This window comes from Brassica oleracea, chromosome C4, assembly GCF_000695525.1.
Source record: "Brassica oleracea var. oleracea cultivar TO1000 chromosome C4, BOL, whole genome shotgun sequence".
Lineage (NCBI taxonomy): Eukaryota > Viridiplantae > Streptophyta > Magnoliopsida > Brassicales > Brassicaceae > Brassica > Brassica oleracea.
In genome coordinates this window covers 2,863,478-2,886,491 of record NC_027751.1, presented here as the reverse complement: position 1 = coordinate 2,886,491, position 23,014 = coordinate 2,863,478, and the positions used below count along the sequence as shown (strand labels likewise).

The following is a 23,014-nucleotide window of genomic DNA, read 5'->3' as shown; positions in this document are numbered from 1 at the left end:
TTATAATTTTACATTATTTACCACAGTAAAATATTATTTACACCATTAATATACTATTCATTTATTTTATTAATATAATACATATTTAAATATATGACAAATAAAAATATATAATATTGTAAAATAGTTTTTATTGTGAAATTTAGTGTTGTAATCGGAGAAAAAAAGTTAAGTGCTAGAACTGTGTATTAAAATCGTGTAATTTTGACATTAAAATAGTGTTAAATTAGAAATACTTTTAGTATAAAATGGTATAATTTTGACATTAGGATAGTCTCCACTTCTCTAAAATAAAAGTTATTTTGATACTAAAATAGTGTAATTATGACGCTATATTTCCTATTTACCCAGCAAAGTGGTAACCTTTCTTCTAAACCACGAGGGAAGAAGCCTCTGATTTACAATAACCGGTTCAAACCACCCGGTTAGACCGTAACTCAGCCTCCACCACTTCTCTCCGCCTCTACAGTTAGGGCTTCTCTCTCCTCTAATCGCAAAACCCTCTCAGGCGAGAAAAAGACACCATTTTTCTCATCTTCTTCACCATAGTCGTAACCTTCTCCATCACCAATCTTGTGGGCTTCCTCCAAAATGAGCCATCTCCTCCCCAGAAACAAAAAGCTCCTATCTTTCGTCACACGACACTACCCAATCCTCAAAACCCTAATAACCCCTTCTCCTATCTCTCACTACGCAACCCAATCCTCCAAGTTCCCGGAGTACGAAATGCCCACCGTCACCTGGGGAGTCATCCAAGGCAAAAAGGAGAAGCTCGTCAACCGCGTCAAAATCTGCGACCACCTCAAAGCCCTCGGCGTAATCACCGACGAGCTCGAAACCATCGAGCTCCCTTCCACCATCGAAGTCATCTCCGAGCGCCTCGAGTTCCTCCAGAAGCTCGGTCTCACCATAGACGACGTGAACGAGTACCCTCTCATGCTGGGATGCAGCGTGCGGAAGAATCTCATCCCTGTTCTCGCGTACTTGGAGAAAATCGGAATCTCGAGATCGAAGTTGGGAGAGTTCGTTAAGAACTACCCTCAGGTTCTCCACGCTAGTGTCGTTGTCGAGCTTGCTCCTGTCGTTAAGTTTCTTAGAGGGCTTGATGTTGAGAAACAGGACTTGGGTTATGTTTTAATGAAGTACCCGGAGCTCTTGGGTTTTAAGTTAGAAGGGACTATGAGTACTTCGGTAGCTTACTTGGTGAGTATCGGTGTGAGTCCTAGAGACATTGGTCCTATGGTGACTCAGTATCCTTATCTACTAGGGATGAGAGTTGGGACTATGATTAAGCCTCTTGTGGATTATCTAATCTCCATCGGTTTGCCGAAGAAGATTGTTGCTAGGATGCTTGAGAAGCGTGCTTATGTTATCGGGTATAGCCTCGAGGAGACTGTTAAACCGAACGTGGAGTGTTTGATTAGCTTCGGCGTCAGGAGAGAGATGCTTCCTTTGGTTATAGCGCAGTACCCTCAGATTCTTGGTTTACCGGTTAAGGCCAAGATGTCTACGCAGCAGTACTTTTTCAGCTTGAAGCTCAAGGTTGATCCCGAAGGTTTCGCTCGCGTTGTTGAGAAGATGCCGCAGGTTGTGAGCTTGAAACAGAATGTGATAATGAAACCTGTTGAGTTTCTGTTGGGGAGGACGTTTAAGGTCGAGGACGTTGCGAGGATGGTTGTGAGGTGTCCTCAGATTCTTTGCTCGAGGGTTGAGCTTATGAAGAATGCTTATTACTTTTATAAGACGGAGATGGGGAGGCCGATGAAGGAGCTGGTGGAGTATCCTGAGTATTTTACTTATGGTCTGGAGTCGAGGATTAAGCCTAGGTACCAGAAGCTGCAGGGGAAAGGGATTAGGAGTTCGTTGAACTGGTTTTTGAATTGTAGTGACCAGAGGTTTGAGGAAAGGTTGGAAGGGAACTTTATTGATGCGGATAGTGATGGTCCGGTGTTTGAAATGGGTGGGAAGTTGGATATGCCTGGTGGGGGTGGTGGTGGTGAGGTTGTGTCTGATGAAGATGATGATGATGAGAGTGATGATGATGAGACTCTCTACAGACGCACTCTCACTTTGTAGTGTTATTGTTACTACTCTTGTTTCACGGACTAGTGTCTTTGGAAACGCATTGTCTTCTTTGTTCTCTCTGTTTAATTGATCGTTTAAGTTGTTTCTCATGAGGTCTCTTACGAAAGACTTTACACCTAATCACTTTTTTAATTACGTTTTGTAGATTTATTACATGATTTGTGTTGTATCTTGTGGAAAATGAACAAGTATGAATGTATTATACAGTCCTTATACCACGCATTACGGCCAAGAGCAATGTTCTAAAAACCGTTCTAGTCGAGAAATCAAACTTAAACGAAATGATTTTTCTAAAATGCCTAATTAACGCCAAGTGATATTACTGATTATCTTGAACATTAGTCACATGTGGATTCGGTCAACAAAAACCTTTGGAACTATAGTTATTTTTATTTGACCCCTACAAATTTTGGGTTTCTTGTTTAAGACCCAGCATTTATACATTTCCACAACAACACCCATGTTGTACCGTAAAGTTTACGACATCAGAAGATCATAACAAGATAGCGAATATGTACATGATTCAATATCACACATCTTTGTAACATAAACCAACCAACACGCTGAAAAAAAAGTTCGAGTTTGCTATTTTCTTGAAATGATAAATTATACTATTGACCTGAGATGCAAGAAAACAAACGATGGCTCTTGTATCTCACGAGTTGACCTTCACGTGGCGGTGAACAACCCTTCTCCCTAGCTCCACCGCTGCTTCTTTTTGTTTCCCGGCTTGATAACGATGAGAAGTCTCCCATGGACCAGCGACGGCGATGGTGCCCTTCTACGTTCCTTTCAGTATCGGAAACGAAGTTGTAAGAGTCACGAGTTGTGGAGGAGGAAGAGAGACACTCGTAACGACGGCGAGTTAGGTTCTTCTTCACGGCCCTGAACGCCATTGGTATCAAGCCATCCATTGAAACCAACTTTTAATCTTTTATTTTCTTTCTTGTGGTTCTTTAAGATATGAAGAAGAGGTCTTGTTGTTTATTGAAAGGGTATTGACTATTGATTATTATGGGTTTGGTGCTTAGTTACCTTCCACTTTCTTCTTTTGTATATTTCTTTATTTGAGTTTTGTTTCTCCTTTTTGATTCTCTGTCAATTTGTTATAGTTTGGTCTTCTTATATTATTTTTTGGAGTTCCACAGCTACACAAACATTATTAGGAAAATGATTATTTAGTTTTTCTGATTACTTTGTATGGTATCTTATGTTTATGATTCAAAACATTGATAATTTTATACGCCGAAAAAATTATGTGAAAGACAAATATTTATTATGTTCATGTTTTGATACCCGAGTTATGGTCGAGTATATGTAATTTTTTTTTTGTATACTATTCGTGTAAACATTTCAGAAGTTTTAGCATCTATCACAACTTTGTATATTTGTCATTATTTGAGATTAAGATGTTGTGGATTAGCATTGGTTGAATGACATAACACAAATATTTATTTTGTCAACTAGTAACAGTTGATTAAGAACAAACTTGTAAATCATGATTGTTTACTGCCTATGGATAAAATTAAGAAAAAGGGGGTTTGTGAAATGTGATTAAGACCTAACAAAAGTCCAACCCGTAACTTCTTTTTAATATTGATTCAGTTGTTGGAAACGTTATCATCTATCTCATCTTTGACTGGGTGTTTCATGTTTGTGTATATAGCCTAAAATCTTAACAGAAAAATTATAAGATTGTTTGTGTTTGTTTGTATAGTTTAGGTTTATATATTTTGCTGAGAAGACGGATTCAAGATAACCTTACTCTAGTGAATAAAAAATTATATTTCAATAAGTAAACTTGCTTTTCTATATTAGGGAAACACGTTAATTATACACGAGAGGAATCTTTGTGATTTTACATGTTGGATAAAACAAACTTGTTTAGAAACTGTCTTGATCATGACATGTCAGAACATTCAGAAGTCCACGAGCTGGAGCCAAATCCGGTTCTACAAGATATGAAATTAAAGTTGGCCCCCTAACGAGCATATGTTCACCAAGTTTCAAGTCACAACATCAAGAATTAATAACGGTTGCGTCCTCTGAGAACTATAAGAGTGACAACGACAAAGTTGGTGATGGTTCTTACGCTAAACAACACAAAACTGTATTAAATTAATCAAATGCAACATTTTTTATTTGATTATGGGAATTAAAAAGGAACACTTACCATTCAATTAAAAACATTCTATTTTTGTTGTAAATTTTAAAACTTAAGAACAATAAATTTTGCTGGTAAAACATTCCAAATTTCACTTTAATCATTTTATATTCAAATTTTAACCGTGAAATTGTAGAAATGAAAAATGTAAATTTTAGTGACAAAATATTGATTGTAAATCAATTTTATTACTTCTTTAAATAACAAGCTAGAGACTGGAGTCTAGACAATAACCATTTAACATTCTAATACTATCAATTTCATCACAGAATAAAATTAATGTATTTCAATATACACTTAGCAACATCTTATACAAGGTTTTAAGCAAGAAAACAGACAAAACATCTTAATACAAGTTAACAAAAGAAGTAAAAATGTGAAAAGGAAAAACTGGAAAAACTAAACTAAGAGAGTTTTCATTTGCACCACAAACGTGGAACCACTTCATCTATAAGATTAAGATACATCAAACACTTCAAATTCACACTTCTCTTGTTCAAAACCTCCAAGTGTACTTCACCTCTAAGTTTAACTCCAACCCTGAGGATGATCAACCCTCTCTTTATATCATTCTTGAACCAAACAGATGGTGCATGATCCTCTCTATAACTCACTTGTGTCCAAACCTCTGTTCTAATGGCACTATATGCACCCACTCGCTGTCCATCAATCTTAATCTCACCAACAACACGACCGTTGTACATGATATCTCCTTTACTAGTTGGAAACTCAAAGAAGCCGAAGTTCGGATTCTCAATTCTGATCTCCATAGCTAGTGTTGCGTTGAAATAAGGCGAGGATGATGATGATGTATCATTGTACCTGAGGCTTTTTACAGCCACAGATGTCAAGCTTGCTTCAAGTGGCTTGGCTATGACAAAGAGACCGATGGTGATGAAGAGGCTGAGCAGAATGCAAAGCCCTAGAAGGGTATAGATGATGATGTTACCGGTGGTATCACTCTCTTTTGCACGAGCTACATGAGCATCTTTGCTCTTGGCATAGCCCGACATTCTTTCTTGAGATGGTTCAGTTATGAGATGATGAAAAGAATGGGAAGACTGTGTGTATATATATATATATATATATACCGTTAAGAGAAACTAGATGACATCAATGAACAAAAACAAGTCCAAAAATGTTTTTAATGTGTGGAAAATGGAAAGAATCAATAGGTTCTTGATCAGCATGACATTGGAAGATGATGTGTGGGTTTCCTAAACAAGTAACAGATGCTTAAAAGAATCTTTCTAGCTTTGTTTCACCTTGAAGACTTAATTTTTTTTTTTTGTTTACACTAGGCATGCGGTTTCGGTTTATTCGGTTATTTTGGTTCGGTATTAGCGGTTTTGGTTTATTAGGTTTGACCATAATTCCACCAAAGAGGCTAGTTTTGGTTTTTAATTTTATTTTTGACAATATTAGAATTCAGTATACTTTCCGTAAAAATAGATATTTTTGATTATTTCGGTTAACTTTGGTTACTTCAGTTCAGTTATTTTTATTTTTATTTTTAAAAATACGAACCGACCCGACCAGACTGAACTCAAAACCGAAACTAAATCTAAAACCGGAAATTTCGGTTTGGTTGGGCTGGTTCGAATAAAATCTGCAGGTCTAGTTTACACGGCCTGGTGCCAAGGAAATGTATATCAAAGAAAGCTTTGCAAGTAACAAACTTTTATAGAAGAAACCAAAAGATAAAGAATGTAGCAATGTGAACATTCAATCCTACCTCTATTGTATCTTGAGAACTGAGCAATCGAACATTCTCTGATTTACCGAAAGACTAAAGAATCTAAATATTCTCAAAAAGCATGGCCTTTTTAAGAACCTGGAGCAAAGGAAAGGTATCTGGTAAAGCAGGTATCTAACTTTCAACTCAAAGATGCTGAAACAACTATGTACTTTTATTGAAGAACCATAAACTAGTGTGATGAATCCATCAATGAAAAAAGCATGTTTTATTGGTTTAACAAAAAAAAGTACTATAAAGGACTTCAAATATTCTGATGCGCTCAGAATAAGAATTGATGTTTCATAAGTGGAAATGGTGAAGAAAACAATAGAGAAACACAACAACAGGACCTGCTAACGTGAACATATACTTACAAGGAAAAGAGATGCTTGAAACTAATCAGTCTAGGAAGTTTAACTTTTGTTGTAACATGCCATCCAATTTGAATCCTCAGAACATATCAGACCACCACCACCATCAGTGCTTATTGACTCAGCAGCAGAGCATGGAAGCAGTTCTCTTCCTTTTCCTGCAGGAGCATCATCACCTTCAACTAAACCTCTCTGAAACTGTGAAAGATCAATGGAATGAGAAGATGTGGCCAAAGACTCAAAGTTGAAACTTGAGCAGCTCGGTTCCTTTGGTGACAATCTGACTGACTGAAGAGTCGTTGTCAGTGATTCCAACTCTGAGCCAACCTCAAGTTTGATTTCACCTTGGGAAGACGAGAGTCTGAAGTAACTGTCAAAGCTTGAGTTGGACTCTGGTGTTTGAATCACATTCTCGCTCCCCAGTGTATCAGTAGACAAGGGAGACTGTTTGTCTCCTCCCAAATGCTCAGAAGGAGATGAAAGCTGCATAAATCTCCTGAACCGAGAAAGCTCGTTCGGAGAAAGAGAAGAACTAGTCCTTCTCATAGGTGAAAGACTTCTTCCTCCACCACTAATGTTGCATAAATCAGATAGTGGCGAAGGAGTCTCATGGCCAACACACTCAGCAACTTGCTGAAGCTCCTCATACTTCTCCTTCTCATCTTCTTTCTCCTCATCACAAGGAGATAAAAGCCACTGCACTGACGCAGGCATCATAGAGATATCATCATCACAACTTCCACCAACACCAAAACTCCCTTCATCAAATTCATCAGAATCATTCAGTATTATCTTTCCCTTACCAACCTCGAAACCGTTCTCACACACAGTGAGTATCCCTTTAGGTTTGCACTTCCTCTTGTCACTAACACCTGAGAGTAAATGCCCAGCAGCATAACAGGCCTGTGAATGAGCCGATGCTGACAACAAACTCATAGACGTTCCGCAGTGCATCTCTGGAGATACCGATGCTTGAACCGGTGGTGTCTTCTCTTGATTACTACTATTACTCTTGCTTAGTCTACCAGCATTGCTTCTAGAAACCAAATCTGATCCTGTTCCTAGTTTAGACACAGGAGTAACAACCTTTACAACACTGTCATCTACTCTAACTGTAGAAACAGAAGACTGCTTCTTCAAAACCGAACCTTTAATCTTACCAGTAGCGACTCTCTTTCCAAAAGTGGGGTTTGCTCTACATCTCTGAGACTTCTCAGTAACCGTAGACTTCAGCTTAGTCTCCTCCAGAGACTTTGGTTTCTTTCTAATTAAAGGTTTACTCAAAACTGGAGCAGACTTGGGGGTTTTAGCTACTACTGGCTTCACAGGTCTAACACCACCACTATGAGGATTCACTCCCATCGAAGAGGAAGACGATGAGAAAGAATGAGAGAGCAAGGACCTGTGACTAGTTGACCCGTTACCACTGCCATTGCTACAACTACTGCTTCCGGAGCTTCTTGTACTCAATCCTCTCAATGGGTTCGCCGGAAGTTTCTCCCTTTTTAGCTTCTTCTCCGGCGGCTGAGAGAACTTCTTCGTTTCTCGGTTCATTTCATTCGACCAAACAACCTTAAAAATCTCTTCTTTCTTCACGGTTGTGTCTCAGTCTTTCCGATCTGATTTTCTCATTCAAAAACAGAGGAGGAGGCGTAGTAGAAATGAATAAAGATCGAAACTTTGCTTTTGTCCTTTTCCTAATTACCGATATTACCCTCAGCTTACTACAACGCCAGTAAGGGTAAATCGGTCAGTTCATTAAAATAACAATACTTTCGCCATTTAACGGCTAATCGCCACCGTAAAAGATTATTCTTTTTTTTTTTTTTTTTTTTTTTTAAGAATATAAAATTTTTATTCAGTCAAAAATTTGTACATCTAGTGCATCTGATTTTGTACAGAGATAATCTATACTCTAAAAATATTCCTCATGGTGATTACTCCCTAGAAGCAAACCAAGAGATCAAACTCTCTTCCAAGTAGTTGCAGGCTGTGGCTGCTCTCCATGTCTGCGAGCGTTCCTTTCTTTCCACAACGCATGAACTGTCGCTTGAGAGAGAGAGAGATGGGAGGAAGAGGAACGATGAAATGTGTTTTACTCGACGAATCTGTGCTTCTCGATCACGATGATGAAGATTCTACGCCGCGGGTTCGAGCATCAGTCACGTGTCTCCTCAGGCTGCTTCGTTACTCTATGATCCGAACGGTTAATAACGACTTTGATTTGAATAGATATCGCATTGCATGCAAAGTTTCAGAGTTTTGTGTTGGTTTTGGTTAACTGTTAAAGTGATTAGATGAGGAAAGGATTGAACTTTTTAGATCGAATTGCGCTTTCGGACATTGATTCTTTTGTCGTTTGCTGTCTTGCAGGGGATATCTTATGGTCTTGATCTTCCGGAAAACAAGGTTTGGATTAGTTCACATGACTTGTCTAACTGTTATGACTTTGTGGTGTGAGATTGATTCGTCTTTACTGTCTTGCAGGTGGATTTACTGAGGAAGACGGCAGTGGAATACTCTATCGATTGCTTACCTTTGGAGACGTCTCTGACAAGTGTTGCTTTTGGTGATGCTCTCAAAGCATGGTATAGTGATGGCGACATTCTCTACGTTGCTTCAACCCGGAAAGAAGAGTCACTGCGTGACCTGAGTCAAAGCCAGCTTGTTGTTGTACTTGGTTAGTGATGAGGATGGTCTCTCTACTCACATGAGAGTTTTAACATTTTTTAAAAATATTCAGCTTCTGCGTTTATGGTTAAAAGTTTACTCTCCACATGTTTGGAAGATAACTTTTATGAGGCGCTTAAGTATTTTTGGGTTTCTATATGTTGTAGAAGGAGATTCATATGAGGATCCTAACATGCTTTGTATCAGTAGGCTAGAAGAGCTCCCAATGAATATTTGCTGCATGAACAAAAAGGTATGTCTTGACTTTGATGTTTTCTTATACTAGAAAACGCTTCAAGTTGAGAAATAAGCTGGTTCACTTTAAGCGAGTACTCATTCTAGGCCAGAACTAAAGTTACTAAACAATGTTGCTGAGTTGCTTGATATCACACATTCATATTCTTCCTTCTCCATTTAATTTGATTTATATGTCTTTCCCTTTTGATGCTACCTCTCAAAAAACAGGCATTGGGTGATGGTGCTGCTATAGTTGCTTACATCATGAAGCCATCTCGCATAGAGGACTTTGCCAAGGTAATAACCATATTTAAAATTCGACTTGATCAATGCTTACTTGCACTGCTCACTGTATGCTGATCGTATAATATGCTTGACCATCTAGGTCTTTATTGATGCATGATAGTAATACGGTGTTAAAATTTTCTTGATTTTTTCTAGAGGGGTGCTTTACCCATGTATCCTACTTCAAATGGGCTGATCTTTCTACCACTCATGTTTGAGTTCCCTCTTCCATCTCAACTCAAACACGCTGATATCATTTTCCACAAAGCAACTGATGAAATCTTGTCCATTCGACTTAACTGCTCCGTCCCAGAATCATCTGTTGCAGTTACATTCTCTACCGGCATGGAGGAACTGCGAAAGTAAGCTTCTCGATTCCTTGATCTCAATCTACAGCTGTGCTGTATCAGCAAGTGGCCTATAGAAACCGCAAATATGAGAAACTTTGTTGAAAGCTAGTTGCAGGTATATGGAAGATCAAAATGCTTGTGCTGTAGTTGACCCGCTTCAACATATATATCCTGTCCTGGACCGACTCAAGATGCAACACATTCTTCTTGGATTAGAGGACCTTACTGCATCAGGACGAAAGATAAGAGGCGCCTGCTTCCATCAGGTCTTAGAATCCTCCTTTTCACATTGAATGCTTTTACTTTTTTGCCTTTGCAAGGTAATATCAGAGTTCCTTATCTGCAGATTGACAGCTATGATGAGCCGGATTTGGCTCAAAACTTGTCAAGAGCTGGACTCTCTCTTCCGTGTATCGTGAAACCTCAGGTTGCCTGTGGTGTTGCTGATGCTCACAGCATGGTGAATATATCTCATAACTTCCTTCTTGATTTAGTCTTTCACAGCCAAAAACAAAATCCTCATTTTTCATGTGTTTATCTTCAGGCCATTGTCTTCCGAGTTGAGGACTTTAAAGATCTGAACACTCCTGTCCCTGCCATTATCCAAGTAAGTCATAACGTAACCTGGATGAACACTACTCAACCATAAAGAAGCTTGTCAATCACTGATTTTGCAGGAGTATGTGGACCATTCATCCAGAATCTTCAAGTTCTACGTCTTGGGGGAAAAGATCTTCCATGCCGTCAAGAAATCAATCCCTAGCTCTTCCACCCTGAGGAAATCAGCTGAAGAAAACGGTCTCCGACCAATTCTCTTTGACAGGTAGTTTTCATAACAATTTCCATTGACTCTTATGCCAAAGCCTTCACTTGCTGAAAGATTCTAACTTTGGGTTGTTCCATTACCTCCTCCACAGCTTAAAGTCTTTACCAGTCGGTTCCGCAAACCAGAATCCGGTAGATGAGATTGATCTAGAACTGGTTACAGAAGCAGCAAACTGGCTCAGAAAGAAGCTTGATCTCACAATCTTCGGATTTGATGTGGTTGTAAGTACCATCATCCCATCACAATCACAAGAGCCTTTGTACAACTACTTACACACACTCTCTCTCTCTCTTTGCTGAGATATCTACAGATTCAAGAAGGAACAAGAGATCACGTGGTAGTAGACTTGAACTACTTACCGTCTTTTAAAGAAGTCCCGGACAACATAGCAGTTCCTTCCTTCTGGGAAGCCATCAGAAACAGGCTTGACCAACATGTCTGAGTGTTTTGTGTGTTTATTATGCTTCCAACTCTTGAGACTAATAACTGTAAAAACCAGAATAAAATGTAATATTTAAGGACCAGCAGCAGCAAGTGAGAGTATTGTTCTGTCTTAATGTCGGTATAAGAACCAAAAGGCCCATCTATAAATACACGACAAAGAGACGACCTTTGAGACCTGAGAACTTCTCTCCAAAACAGGAAGCAAAAAAAGGAAGAGTCTTTTCTCTCTCTTTCAATCTCTCTCTCCCCCTTCTCCAGGGATCTACTCTCTCTCTGTAAGAAGATTCCCACTTCAAAGATCCAAACTTTACTTCATCCTATCACACAGTCAAAGTCTTGACCTTTTAGTCAATCAATCAATCAATCATCCATGGCTGATCAGCAAACCCTAGATTCCGATGATCTCTCTCACTCTACTTCTTCAGATCCGTCGCTCTTGAGGTCTCTCTCCTCGAGCAGACTCAACGCCGGAGCTCCAGAGTTCGTACCTGGTCGAACTACTCCTCCTCCGAGGATGATTATCCCTCCTCCTCCGCCGCACGGTATGCTTCACATGTACCACCACCAGCGTCCCTTCAACGTCCCCGTCCTCGGTCCTGTTCCTATCCAGCCTCACCACCATCCTCATCGCTTCCATCATAGCCGTCATCAGCAGAACCAGCACTATGTCCCCGCGAGGAGCCATCAGCAGGAGCCTGATTCGGCTGTGAAGAAGAGCGAGAGGAGAGATCATCATAAGAGAGAGTCTAAGAGTGATCAGACGACTGAGGCTGGAGCTTCTTCTGTTGTTATCGATCCGAAAACTGGTTTGCCTGAGGATACTATTCAGAAGATTGTGAATCAGGTGAGCTTACCTTTGTTGGTTTACTAGTTAGATTCAGACATGATGTGATCTTGTTTTTTTTTGAGTTGCAACATGAATGTGTTAAAGTTTGGTGTTTGAAGTTATTGACTACTTAAATCACTGTTACTAGTTAGATTCAGACATGATGATTCTTGTCTTTTTGAGTTGGAACATGAATGTATTAAAGTTTGTTGTTTGAAGTTATTGACTACTTAAAATCAACTGTCAGGTTGAATACTACTTTAGTGATTTGAACTTGGCTACCACTGATCATCTGATGAGGTTCATTAGCAAGGATCCTGAAGGATACGGTTAGTTTCTGTTGCTTTAAAGTGATTGTTACTTTTATTTTGTAATCTTTTTTGTTCTGATCCATGATGGGAGGGATTCGTGTGTGTTTACAGTGCCGATACAAGTCGTTGCGTCTTTCAAGAAAGTTAAAGCTGTCGTTAGTGGTAATTCTCAGCTTGCCACAGTTCTACAGAACTCAGCAAAGCTTGTGAGTTCTTTTGTCTTGTTTCTTTGTTGAATATTTCTCCTTCAAATGTTTTCTAACGTTTTTGAGTCATCGAACAGGTTGTTAGTGAAGATGGAAAGAAAGTGAGGCGCTTGAATCCAGTTACCGAGACTGCCCTAGAAGAACTCCAGGTACTGTTTTTGATATTTCTGATTATCTAATGAAGAAAGGAGTGTGTTGACTTTTCTAATAAGTTTTATCGTATCCAGTCTCGTATAGTTATTGCTGAGAATCTACCTGAGGACCATTGCTACCAAAACCTGATGAAGATCTTCTCAACTGTTGGAAGGTACAACTACTAACATCTGTTGATGTTACTTTTAATATTCTAGATTAACCACCACTTTTGGGTTTTATTGAAGTATTGAGTTATTTTGTCAGTGTGAAGAACATCCGTACCTGCCAGCCACAGATTACTGGGAACGCTGTTCCACCAGCTGCAAGATCAGCCAAAAGCGATGGTCCTCTTTTCAGCAACAAGGTATACTAAATATAGATTCTTGGTTCTTTTTTTTTTTTTGGTTTTAGCTTTGAATAGATTAACAGGATGCAAAAATTGATGTTTCTGTTACTTTGTGTTCTAACAGGTGCATGCTTTTGTGGAGTATGAGACGGTTGAGCTAGCCGAGAAAGCAGTATAGTCTCTCATTACTCGGAATTTTTTAGACTGTGTGTGTGTATACTCTCAGGTGCTGATGTGGTGAACTGATAGAATGTTGCTTGTACAGGTTGCCGAACTAAATGAAGCAGGAAACTGGAGGAGCAGTCTTAAGGTCCGGTTGATGTTAAAACCTCAGGTATGTGTTTTAGAATTAGATGTCATTGGTCTCGGTTAGGATCCGTGGAAGTTGATTCCGGCTCATGTTTTGTTGTTCTGATCATGCAGACAAAGGAACCAAAACAGGGTCAAGGGCGAGGAAGAAAAGGACATGATGTAGAGGTAGAACATGAGGAAGATGAAGCGACGGCATCCGAGCAGCAGCAGCAGCCGATTGAGAAGCTATCTGAAGAGTGTTCTGGGGAATGGGATACACATGTGCCAGAGCAGGCAGTGATAGTAGTAAGTAACACCAAATACGTTCTTGGGTCATTGCATTGTTTCTCTATGGATGGTTCCTTAAACTTTTAAGATATAACAGGGAGAGGAGCAAGGGAATGAGAAAGCGGCTGGGCAGAGAAAAGGGCGTAGCAGAGGTAGGGGGAAGGGGCGAGGACGAGGTCAACCTCACCAGAACCAAAACCAGAACCACAATGGGCGTGGGAATCATCATAACCATCACCATCAACATCAAGTGGGAACACCACCTTCAAACAATCAAATGAACAGCATGGAGCAGCAGCCAAAACAGCAACCACCGGGACCAAGGATGCCTGATGGGACCAGAGGTTTCTCGATGGGACGAGGAAAGCCAGTCACGGTTCAGGCAGACTGATCGAGAGCGGTTTTGGAAAAGAGGTGATCGGGTTCCACAAGGGAGAGAGCAAGAGAGAGAGAGAGAGAACTTTATATATCCTTCCCCATGGGGGAATGGTTTGAGTTTTGCAGACTTGATAATATTCTCCTTACTTCAAAAATAACATGTGTTTGAATTACTCTTTTATCTTTACCTTACAATAACAAAACAAACAGCCTTTATCCCTTGCAAGAAGTCGAGTGTTAAGTGTCATGAAACTCAGACACCAACTTTGAGTTCTTCTGTAAACGCTTTTGATGATGAAATAATGACTTGCGATGATATAGTAAAGACAGAACAGCAACTTGATAGGTAAATGCCTTCTCTGTCTCTCTCTTTCTCAAGAGTGCGAACAGACCGAAACTTCGTGTGACATTCGACAGCGACTGTCTCCTCTTCCTTAACAAGTGTCTTGTGAGCTCAGCTCTCTCTCTCTCTCTCTCTCTCACTTCCAAAACACTTTCGCCACTCTTCGTAATGTCAGTACATTTCTCTACCTTGGAAAATTGAGACTCTTTTTCTTTTCTCATTTATAATGATGTAATATAGCACATATAAAACATTCACCACACAATCACCTAATGTAACATAGCATCTGATTAGTTTTATGTTACAATAGAATACATAAGGACACCACGACCCTTGCTCTTGGATATGGAGCTAAGCCTTTTCTGAGTGAGTTGTAATCAGGAGTCATGTGTGTTTTTGGTTCTGAGTAATAATAGTATGTTCATATCAAGATTATATCAAAACTATTGTGTGTTTGGTTCTGAGTAACAGTATGTTCATATTAATGCATTGGTCCAGGTGGGGCATGAAGCTACAAAATTGCACAAAGAAGAAGATACAAACTCATCATTCAAGTGGTATTTTACTTCTCTTCAAGCAAGTAACAGAGACATGCTGACACGTGTTGGTATATTAGAAGTGAAGGCTATAAAAAAAAGTTACAAGGCTTTTTAAGGTTTTTTTAGCCCATAACAAAAAAAAAGTCAATATTAAACCACTAATTTTAATTGGACTTATTACAGCTGCAAAGGGACGAATAATAATAATATTCTCCAATTAAAAAAAAAGATTTGTTTTTTTTTTTCTTTCTGTTTTGTATTCGTCTGAGTGTTTTATCTTCTTCTTCTTCTTCCTCGACGAAGCAGTGAAAGGATTCGGATTCTCTGTCAATTTTTCGAGAAGAGAAGAGAAGTTATCAACAGTATTGGGATAAGATAGATAGATGAGTTCATCTCTACCTATGAGGCTCCTCGTGCCTCTCACACTTCCCTTGATTCCTCCTCCTCCTTCTTCTTCGGATTCTCTAGCGCTCAGATCGAAAAACCCTAACTTTAGTCTCCGATCCTGTGGCAGCTATTGCTCTTCTTCCCTGTGGCAGCTATTCCCCCGGAGATCCAGATCCTCTTCTCCTTGTGTTCCCATGGTAATGTCCTCCTCTTTGTGCTAATTCCCTTGGTAGCAGCATTCCGACAAAATTGTGTTTGAATGATTTGATGTTTTTGTCTCATCACGATTGTAAATGTTGGTCTTTTTTTTTTCGCTGGAGACATTAATTATTCTCATTAATGGTAGTCTTAGTAGTTAGGTGGTGACCTCCTGTATTAAAAGTCTTACCATGTATGTAATGTTTTGTCATGATGGTAGAGTTTGTTGTAGGAGAAAGTATCTCCTTGCTCAATTGTTATGATTGATAGGTATATGAGTTTTTAAGATTTGACCTTTGAAGAGTTTGTTGCTTGTTATTTATACACTTTTGAGGAACTCTGATTATTATATGCTCTGTGTATTGTATATTAGTGCACGAAAGATCAAGGCAGGACAGATATTTTGAGAAATGAAGATGATCCTATTACATGTGGGCTTGAATCTGATGAAGATTCCGGAGGCCTCCGGATTCCTACTCAGGCTCAGGCCATCGTTGAAGGATCCGGTTCAGTTGCTGTCTCTGAGCTCAAGCCTTCCCCTGATGTTGATTACATTCAAGTAACGCCTACTTTCTCTGCTCGCTAGAAATTGGAATCTAGCTGGTACTGACCACGTCTATATATGTAATCGAACAGGAGCTACTGGCGATACAGCAGCAAGGGCCTAGAACCATTGGCTTTTTTGGGACTAGGAACATGGGTTTCATGCACCAAGAACTCATCGAGATTCTTAGCTACGCCATGGTTATTACTGTACGTGTCCTTTGAGCTTTCATCTTTTTCTTTTTAAAGTTTTACTAAGCCTTCTCTCTTCGTTGCAGAAAAACCATATATATACTTCAGGTGCATCTGGAACTAATGCAGCTGTTATCAGAGGTGCACTTAGAGCAGAGAGGCCAGAGCTTCTTACAGTAATCTTACCTCAAAGTTTGAAAAAACAACCTCCTGAGAGCCAAGAACTCTTGTCGAAGGTGAGTGACACCTGGTTTGTGCTCAGTGTCATGATCTTGTTGGATTCTTTTCATCTCCAAACTCTTGCTCTTTTCACAGGTGCAAAACGTGGTAGAAAAGCCACACAATGACCATTTGCCATTACTAGAAGCCAGCAGGTTGGTTGGTGACTGTATTCATCATTTCACACATTGATGTTCAAGAAGGATTATACATGAGAGTTTTATTCGTTGTTGTTGTTTTTGTGCAGGCTGTGTAATATGGACATCATATCACAAGTACAGCAAGTGATCTGCTTCGCGTTTCATGACAGTAGGCTGCTCATGGAGACATGCCAAGAAGCTAAAAATCTCCGCAAGATCGTCACTCTCTTCTACCTCGATTGATTCCCACTCTCTTCTCCTGTGAACACAAGAGGATGGATACAAGTCTCTTTGTAAATTGTGAATCTTTTCCCATCCCAAAACATATTTATTGTTCCTTTGTCTAAATTTTTGAAAACCAATCGTTGTGATTTATAGGATTGATTTTCAGCTATTTTGTAACGTTCCATCGGTTATAAAATCTTTCTTCTCATCTCATTCTCCGTTACAAAGTATCTCTGTCCAAAACCAAATCCAGGAAATGCATAAAAAAGACTTATTAAAACACAGGTCTCTTTTACTTATACTACCACTCACAACCGTAACACTAAACCCTCCAGCTGAGCTAGAAGCTTCAGCTCAGTATCCACGTCATGAGCTGCAGCTGATGACTCATCATCTTAAGTGGGAAAGCAGTAGCAACTCCGTAGGACTTAGAGCAACATTATCGCCGTACGATAGGCCCGTTCCTTAGCATTATTGGATCGAAAAATAAATGAAAATCCAGTTAAAACATTGCAAACGGGCTTTAACTAAGGGACATCCGGCTTCGTCCTTAAGTCAACGTGGTGGAAGATGATTGAGAGATGATATCGAAGTCGCGAAACTCGTATTGCGGTCGGCTCTGCTCTCTTTTATTTCGTCCGAAACCCTAGCTTGAGACGGCGAGAGGATTCATCCCCTATACGAAATCAAAAGTTCACTCCACATCAAAATCCCCCAAATCGAAACTCACTCCACATCGAAATCGAAAGCCACATCTCCAATTCACCAAACCGAAAGCCAAACCTCACTCCACATCGAAATCCCGCAAATCGAAAGCTCTCGAATTCCCCAAACCGAAAGCCAAAGCTCAGTCCACTTCGAAATCCCGCAAATTGAAAGCTCAGTCCACATCGAAATCGAAAGCCAAAGCCAAATCGCGATTTCCCCAAATCGAAAGCCAAAGGTCATCCCACTTCCGTCTATACGCTTGAGTTCCGGTCCAATTCGCTTGAGTTCCGGCCCGTCGCAGCTTGTCCGGCTATTCCAACCATTGGCTTTTTTGGGACTAGGAACATGGGTTTCATGCACCAAGAACTCATCGAGATTCTTAGCTACGCCATGGTTATTACTGTACGTGTCCTTTGAGCTTTCATCTTTTTCTTTTTAAAGTTTTACTAAGCCTTCTCTCTTCGTTGCAGAAAAACCATATATATACTTCAGGTGCATCTGGAACTAATGCAGCTGTTATCAGAGGTGCACTTAGAGCAGAGAGGCCAGAGCTTCTTACAGTCATTTTGCCTCAAAGTTTGAAAAAACAACCTCCTGAGAGCCAAGAACTCTTGTCGAAGGTGAGTGACACCTGGTTTGTGCTCAGTGTCATGATCTTGTTGGATTCTTTTCATCTCCAAACTCTTGCTCTTTTCACAGGTGCAAAACGTGGTAGAAAAGCCACACAATGACCATTTGCCATTACTAGAAGCCAGCAGGTTGGTTGGTGACTGTATTCATCATTTCACACATTGATGTTCAAGAAGGATTATACATGAGAGTTTTATTCGTTGTTGTTGTTTTTGTGCAGGCTGTGTAATATGGACATCATATCACAAGTACAGCAAGTGATCTGCTTCGCGTTTCATGACAGTAGGCTGCTCATGGAGACATGCCAAGAAGCTAAAAATCTCCGCAAGATCGTCACTCTCTTCTACCTCGATTGATTCCCACTCTCTTCTCCTGTGAACACAAGAGGATGGATACAAGTCTCTTTGTAAATTGTGAATCTTTTCCCATCCCAAAACATATTTATTGTTCCTTTGTCTAAATTTTTGAAAACCAATCGTTGTGATTTATAGGATTGATTTTCAGCTATTTTGTAACGTTCCATCGGTTATAAAATCTTTCTTCTCATCTCATTCTCCGTTACAAAGTATCTCTGTCCAAAACCAAATCCAGGAAATGCATAAAAAAGACTTATTAAAACACAGGTCTCTTTTACTTATACTACCACTCACAACCGTAACACTAAACCCTCCAGCTGAGCTAGAAGCTTCAGCTCAGTATCCACGTCATGAGCTGCAGCTGATGACTCATCATCTTAAGTGGGAAAGCAGTAGCAACTCCGTAGGACTTAGAGCAACATTATCGCCGTACGATAGGCCCGTTCCTTAGCATTATTGGATCGAAAAATAAATGAAAATCCAGTTAAAACATTGCAAACGGGCCTTAACTAAGGGACATCCGGCTTCGTCCTTAAGTCAACGTGGTGGAAGATGATTGAGAGATGATATCGAAGTCGCGAAACTCGTATTGCGGTCGGCTCTGCTCTCTTTTATTTCGTCCGAAACCCTAGCTTGAGACGGCGAGAGGATTCATCCCCTATACGAAATCAAAAGTTCACTCCACATCAAAATCCCCCAAATCGAAACTCACTCCACATCGAAATCGAAAGCTACATCTCCAATTCACCAAACCGAAAGCCAAACCTCACTCCACATCGAAATCCCGCAAATCGAAAGCTCTCGAATTCCCCAAACCGAAAGCCAAAGCTCAGTCCACTTCGAAATCCCGCAAATTGAAAGCTCAGTCCACATCGAAATCGAAAGCCAAATCGTGATTTCCCCAAATCGAAAGCCAAAGGTCATCCCACTTCCGTCTATACGCTTGAGTTCCGGTCCAATTCGCTTGAGTTCCGGCCCGTCGCAGCTTGTCCGGCTATTCCAATCTTAGCAAGGTATGTGTTCCTCCTCCCTTTTGAGATCGTATGGTTGTTACGTCTTGATCGTTTTAAAAAAAAACTGATCGTATGATTGTTTGGGCTGTCTGGAAATTGTAAATTAGTGTGAAAAATGTGAAATTTTTGTTATGGAGTGTAGATTGTATGGTTGTTTAGTCTGTCTCGTTAGTGAAAATTAGTGATTTATGGATTGTTAAATGTGAAAAAATTTTGTTTCGTCTGTGTGAAAATTGATAATTTATGTGATGCATTGTTATTTTTGGTTAGGTTGTGTAGATTGTATGGTTGTTTCCTCTGTTTCAATTGCTAAATTTGTGTAAGTTAGTGTAGATTATTGTGACATTGTTAGAGATAACTGTTGACATTGTTTGAGATAAATGTTGAACTTTTTAGTCAACTAGAACAACCATTTCTTCTAAAGTACAAAGGTTGGTAGTGCTAGCTGTATATTAAAGGCATGGTTACTTGCGAGTTCCATTTCACTGATGTGGTTACGGCTTAGTTAGATATGTTTTATGGGAGTGTAGTTAGTTTGAAACGAAAACCTCTTTTAATTTAATGAACTTGTTAGGATAGTTGATAGCTTTATAGTTGTGTGGTGTGTAATAACTAATGATTAGACCTTTGTAGTTTATGGTTAGTCATTATGTGAGTTACTTATTACACTACACTTGCTCCTATTAAACTCCATCCTTCCTTCCTTCTATTATATAATCTACTTCAGCTGCTTTCTCTCTTCTATAATCATTCCGCTTTCTCCTCTTCAATCCCTTCCCTGTTCTTTTTCGCATGGATTCAAGGAATCTTCCTACTCAGTCCTCTAGTTATGTAGGACTTCTTAACAGTCAACAAGGAAGTGTTCTCCATGAAAACTTTCTTTATGAAAGTTATCATTCTAGTGTTCACTTTCCTCCTTTCAGTTCACAACAATCTGACGCTCCACCTCTATCTAAAGACACACCAGTGGACCGCAAGGAGAGAAGGAAATGGAGCCCAGCTGATGACGAGGTTCTAATCAGTGCGTGGCTAAACACTTCAAAGGATGCTGTTGTTGGGAATGAACAAAACAAAGGGACCTTCTGAAAGCGAGTTGGAGAATATTATGCAGCAAGTCCTCATGCTAGAGAGAGTGGTGAACCAAGAGAGCATCTCCATTGTAAGCAGAGGTGGCACAAAATCAATGACTTCACCAACAAATTATGTGGTGCGTATGCGGCAGCAGAGAGACAGATTAGTTCTGGTTAGAATGACAATGATGTTCTCAAGATGGCTCATGACATCTTCTACTCTGATCACAACATCAAGTTTAACCTTGAGCATGCGTGGTGTGTGTTGAGGTTTGAACAGAAATGGCTTAGCCTTAACACTCCTAAAGCCAGTGGCTGTTCAAAGAGGAAAAATGGTGAGACAGGTTCCCAAGCTTCAAGCACCAATGTTAGTGATCATGAGATCCGGCCTGAATGTGTCAAGGCTGCTAAATCTAAAAGGAATAGTGCTAAAGAGAAGTCTCTTGCTGAGTATACGAGTATCTGGGAAACGAAGAAGGAGGATTTGGCGATGAAGGAGAGACTGTCAAAGCTCGCCATACTAGACACTCTCCTAGCCAAGAAAGAACCACTAAGTGAGGCTGAAGAAGTTGTCAAGAATAAACTCCTAGCCCAGTATTTCTGAGAATTATAGTCTAACTATGTATCAGCTTAGTCATAACTATGTTTTTAAATTTATGTGTTAAGTACTGTTAAGTATTTATGTTTTTAAATTGTTGTGTGATGATGAATGTAGTTCCTGTTTGCTTAAATGGCTATCTTAAAAAATGAATCACTTTAAATGTTGCTATCTTGTTTATGTGCTTCTCACTGCTACAAGGTTGCTCTATGTTCATTCTCAATATCTCACTAATAATTAATTTGTTAATTTTTTCAGGTTAAGTTAAAGATGGGACATGACTATAGCTATAGCCAGCCTTCAGAGTCTGAGGATTATGGTGGGAACTCAGTCGACAGTGGCTACAGCGAAACGGAAGATCTTATTCGTCGGGACCAAGCTGAGATAAGCTACAATGCTCGTGCGCGCGTTCAGTACCCTCCGCAATTCGAGGTTGAGTTTGGATTCCCGCAGACATGCTACTGTGGTGCTCAGCCTCTTCTAGCAACATCTAACAGTATGAATGATCCAGGGAGAAGATACTACACCTGTGCGCATGTTGATGATGGAGAGTGCCATGTTTGGAAATGGTGGGATGTGGCCGTTATGGAGGAGATGAGAGCTAGGGATAGACACGTACTTCAACTTGCTGAAAAGGTAGATTCCTTAACCCTTTTGACTGACTATGAGACCGAGCAGAAGATGGTTAGGCTAGAGAAGATAGTTAGGGAGAAATCAAGGTTTAGCAATGGCTTTGAATACTTTGTTGGTGTAATGGTTATCATATTAGTTTTAATAGGTGTGGTGCTCATGTTTAAATGAAGCTTTTGTAGTGTTATGTGTAATGAAGATGCTCTTCTGTTATGTGTAATGGTTTAATGCACTCTTTGTAGCGATGGAGGCTGTTGTAATGTATTGGACTTGTAATGGTTTAATGCACTCTTTGTAGCGATGGAGGCTGTTGTAATGTATTGGACTTGTAATGGTTTAATGCACTCTTTGTAGCGATGGAGGCTGTTGTAATGTATTGGACTTGTAATGGTTTAATGCACTCTTTGTAGCGATGGAGGCTGTTGTAATGTATTGGACTTGTAATGGTTTAATGCACTCTTTGTAGCGATGGAGGCTGTTGTAATGTATTGGACTTGTAATGGTTTAATGCACTCTTTGTAGCGATGGAGGCTGTTGTAATGTATTGGACTTGTAATGGTTTAATGCACTCTTTGTAGCGATGGAGGCTGTTGTAATGTATTGGACTTGTAATGGTTTAATGCACTCTTTGTAGCGATGGAGGCTGTTGTAATGTATTGGACTTGTAATGGTTTAATGCACTCTTTGTATTGTCTCTTTTGTGGTATGTGTACTGAACAAAAGTATTTTACGTGTATTGGACTTGTATTGACTTGTATTGTATCGGATCTTGTGTATCAAAAGTATTTTACGTGTACCATTACAACATTTGTGTAGCAAAAGATGAACTTAACGTGTATTTCTATGTGTAATGCAACACACATTTCTGCTCGTGATCCACTAAACGCCAGACGAGGCCACTGTGTGCTCGTGATCCAGTTAGAGGCACGCGATGGCAATGTTCATTCACAAGATGTAATCAAAAGTCACATGGTTTTTTTATTTCTTCCCAATAGTCACAATCAGTACTCAAGAGCAACTATAGTATCACGGGAGATTAACAATAGATGTACTTCTTTTACCATATAAGTATGAGACATCTACTCCCATTAAAAATATGCAACTCATCTCCCTTCTCCTCACTTTCAATACATCTTTCCTCTTTTTAAAATTTTTAATGGCATCTTCTTCCCATTATCATTACCACAAAGATGATGATGATGAATTTGATTCCATATTTGATGATTTATTAGAAAACCCTGATTTTATTCCAGAACCAAAAGAGCGAAAAAA

At 39.7% G+C, this 23,014-nt stretch overlaps 9 protein-coding genes across 10 annotated transcripts; 6 read left to right on the top strand and 3 right to left on the bottom strand.

Annotated features, from left to right (window-relative positions):
* Positions 1 to 447: 447 nt before the first annotated feature.
* Positions 448 to 2,300, top strand: LOC106337015. The gene has a single exon (XM_013776034.1). The coding sequence runs from the start codon at positions 592 to 594 to the stop codon at positions 2,074 to 2,076; it is 1,485 nt and encodes a 494-aa protein (XP_013631488.1). The 5' UTR covers positions 448 to 591; the 3' UTR covers positions 2,077 to 2,300.
* Positions 2,301 to 2,488: 188 nt separating this feature from the next.
* On the bottom strand, positions 2,489 to 3,157 carry LOC106341049. The gene has a single exon (XM_013779866.1). It carries the CDS (start codon positions 2,997 to 2,999, stop codon positions 2,697 to 2,699), a length of 303 nt encoding a protein of 100 aa, XP_013635320.1. The 5' UTR covers positions 3,000 to 3,157; the 3' UTR covers positions 2,489 to 2,696.
* A 1,508-nt stretch (positions 3,158 to 4,665) lies between these two features.
* On the bottom strand, positions 4,666 to 5,276 carry LOC106341413 (late embryogenesis abundant protein At1g64065). The gene has a single exon (XM_013780179.1). The coding sequence runs from the start codon at positions 5,260 to 5,262 to the stop codon at positions 4,666 to 4,668; it is 597 nt and encodes a 198-aa protein (XP_013635633.1). The 5' UTR covers positions 5,263 to 5,276.
* A 925-nt stretch (positions 5,277 to 6,201) lies between these two features.
* On the bottom strand, positions 6,202 to 8,003 carry LOC106337686. The gene has a single exon (XM_013776811.1). The coding sequence runs from the start codon at positions 7,910 to 7,912 to the stop codon at positions 6,401 to 6,403; it is 1,512 nt and encodes a 503-aa protein (XP_013632265.1). The 5' UTR covers positions 7,913 to 8,003; the 3' UTR covers positions 6,202 to 6,400.
* A 410-nt stretch (positions 8,004 to 8,413) lies between these two features.
* On the top strand, positions 8,414 to 11,283 carry LOC106342161 (inositol 1,3,4-trisphosphate 5/6-kinase 4). 2 transcript variants are annotated; one of them, XM_013781021.1, is made up of 12 exons: positions 8,414 to 8,564; positions 8,732 to 8,767; positions 8,846 to 9,038; positions 9,196 to 9,281; positions 9,494 to 9,562; positions 9,707 to 9,912; positions 10,016 to 10,166; positions 10,247 to 10,360; positions 10,445 to 10,507; positions 10,578 to 10,723; positions 10,818 to 10,947; positions 11,037 to 11,283. In XM_013781021.1, exons 1-12 carry the CDS (start codon positions 8,424 to 8,426, stop codon positions 11,166 to 11,168), a joined length of 1,467 nt encoding a protein of 488 aa, XP_013636475.1. In that variant the 5' UTR covers positions 8,414 to 8,423; the 3' UTR covers positions 11,169 to 11,283. The 2 variants fall into 2 exon arrangements, with proteins under 2 accessions (XP_013636475.1, XP_013636473.1); XM_013781019.1 differs by having other exon boundaries at positions 8,417 to 8,564; positions 10,010 to 10,166.
* Positions 11,284 to 11,344: 61 nt separating this feature from the next.
* On the top strand, positions 11,345 to 14,168 carry LOC106342160 (la-related protein 6B). Its single transcript, XM_013781018.1, has 10 exons — positions 11,345 to 12,014; positions 12,244 to 12,325; positions 12,419 to 12,513; positions 12,591 to 12,662; positions 12,741 to 12,820; positions 12,913 to 13,012; positions 13,119 to 13,166; positions 13,260 to 13,328; positions 13,418 to 13,591; positions 13,671 to 14,168. The coding sequence occupies exons 1-10, from the start codon at positions 11,541 to 11,543 to the stop codon at positions 13,962 to 13,964; spliced, it is 1,488 nt and encodes a 495-aa protein (XP_013636472.1). The 5' UTR covers positions 11,345 to 11,540; the 3' UTR covers positions 13,965 to 14,168.
* A 902-nt stretch (positions 14,169 to 15,070) lies between these two features.
* On the top strand, positions 15,071 to 16,906 carry LOC106339338. Its single transcript, XM_013778129.1, has 6 exons — positions 15,071 to 15,417; positions 15,792 to 15,977; positions 16,055 to 16,171; positions 16,240 to 16,389; positions 16,469 to 16,527; positions 16,620 to 16,906. Exons 1-6 carry the CDS (start codon positions 15,217 to 15,219, stop codon positions 16,753 to 16,755), a joined length of 849 nt encoding a protein of 282 aa, XP_013633583.1. The 5' UTR covers positions 15,071 to 15,216; the 3' UTR covers positions 16,756 to 16,906.
* Positions 16,907 to 17,768: 862 nt separating this feature from the next.
* On the top strand, positions 17,769 to 18,582 carry LOC106340537. The gene is made up of 4 exons (XM_013779403.1): positions 17,769 to 17,847; positions 17,916 to 18,065; positions 18,145 to 18,203; positions 18,296 to 18,582. Exons 1-4 carry the CDS (start codon positions 17,791 to 17,793, stop codon positions 18,429 to 18,431), a joined length of 402 nt encoding a protein of 133 aa, XP_013634857.1. The 5' UTR covers positions 17,769 to 17,790; the 3' UTR covers positions 18,432 to 18,582.
* A 2,131-nt stretch (positions 18,583 to 20,713) lies between these two features.
* On the top strand, positions 20,714 to 21,118 carry LOC106337848 (glutathione S-transferase T3-like). Its single transcript, XM_013776957.1, has one exon. It carries the CDS (start codon positions 20,714 to 20,716, stop codon positions 21,116 to 21,118), a length of 405 nt encoding a protein of 134 aa, XP_013632411.1.
* The last annotated feature ends 1,896 nt before the right edge of the window (positions 21,119 to 23,014 follow it).

What these genes read in the sequence shown, in the direction of transcription:
- LOC106337015 (XM_013776034.1), top strand. Translation starts at nt 592, where the DNA reads ATGAGCCATCTCCTCCCCAGAAACAAAAAGCTCCTATCTTTCGTCACA.
- LOC106341049 (XM_013779866.1), bottom strand. Translation starts at nt 2,999, where the DNA reads ATGGATGGCTTGATACCAATGGCGTTCAGGGCCGTGAAGAAGAACCTA.
- LOC106341413 (XM_013780179.1), bottom strand. Translation starts at nt 5,262, where the DNA reads ATGTCGGGCTATGCCAAGAGCAAAGATGCTCATGTAGCTCGTGCAAAA.
- LOC106337686 (XM_013776811.1), bottom strand. Translation starts at nt 7,912, where the DNA reads ATGAACCGAGAAACGAAGAAGTTCTCTCAGCCGCCGGAGAAGAAGCTA.
- LOC106342161 (XM_013781019.1), top strand. Translation starts at nt 8,424, where the DNA reads ATGGGAGGAAGAGGAACGATGAAATGTGTTTTACTCGACGAATCTGTG. An exon ending in TTGATCTTCCGGAAAACAAG is followed by an intron (nt 8,768 to 8,845) that starts GTTTGGATTAGT and finishes ACTGTCTTGCAG; the next exon opens with GTGGATTTACTGAGGAAGAC. An exon ending in TTTGCTGCATGAACAAAAAG is followed by an intron (nt 9,282 to 9,493) that starts GTATGTCTTGAC and finishes CTCAAAAAACAG; the next exon opens with GCATTGGGTGATGGTGCTGC.
- LOC106342160 (XM_013781018.1), top strand. Translation starts at nt 11,541, where the DNA reads ATGGCTGATCAGCAAACCCTAGATTCCGATGATCTCTCTCACTCTACT. An exon ending in TTCAGAAGATTGTGAATCAG is followed by an intron (nt 12,015 to 12,243) that starts GTGAGCTTACCT and finishes ATCAACTGTCAG; the next exon opens with GTTGAATACTACTTTAGTGA. An exon ending in ATCTTCTCAACTGTTGGAAG is followed by an intron (nt 12,821 to 12,912) that starts GTACAACTACTA and finishes TTATTTTGTCAG; the next exon opens with TGTGAAGAACATCCGTACCT.
- LOC106339338 (XM_013778129.1), top strand. Translation starts at nt 15,217, where the DNA reads ATGAGTTCATCTCTACCTATGAGGCTCCTCGTGCCTCTCACACTTCCC. An exon ending in GCTACGCCATGGTTATTACT is followed by an intron (nt 16,172 to 16,239) that starts GTACGTGTCCTT and finishes TCTTCGTTGCAG; the next exon opens with AAAAACCATATATATACTTC. An exon ending in GCCAAGAACTCTTGTCGAAG is followed by an intron (nt 16,390 to 16,468) that starts GTGAGTGACACC and finishes CTCTTTTCACAG; the next exon opens with GTGCAAAACGTGGTAGAAAA.
- LOC106340537 (XM_013779403.1), top strand. Translation starts at nt 17,791, where the DNA reads ATGGGTTTCATGCACCAAGAACTCATCGAGATTCTTAGCTACGCCATG. An exon ending in GCCAAGAACTCTTGTCGAAG is followed by an intron (nt 18,066 to 18,144) that starts GTGAGTGACACC and finishes CTCTTTTCACAG; the next exon opens with GTGCAAAACGTGGTAGAAAA. An exon ending in CCATTACTAGAAGCCAGCAG is followed by an intron (nt 18,204 to 18,295) that starts GTTGGTTGGTGA and finishes GTTTTTGTGCAG; the next exon opens with GCTGTGTAATATGGACATCA.
- LOC106337848 (XM_013776957.1), top strand. Translation starts at nt 20,714, where the DNA reads ATGGCTCATGACATCTTCTACTCTGATCACAACATCAAGTTTAACCTT.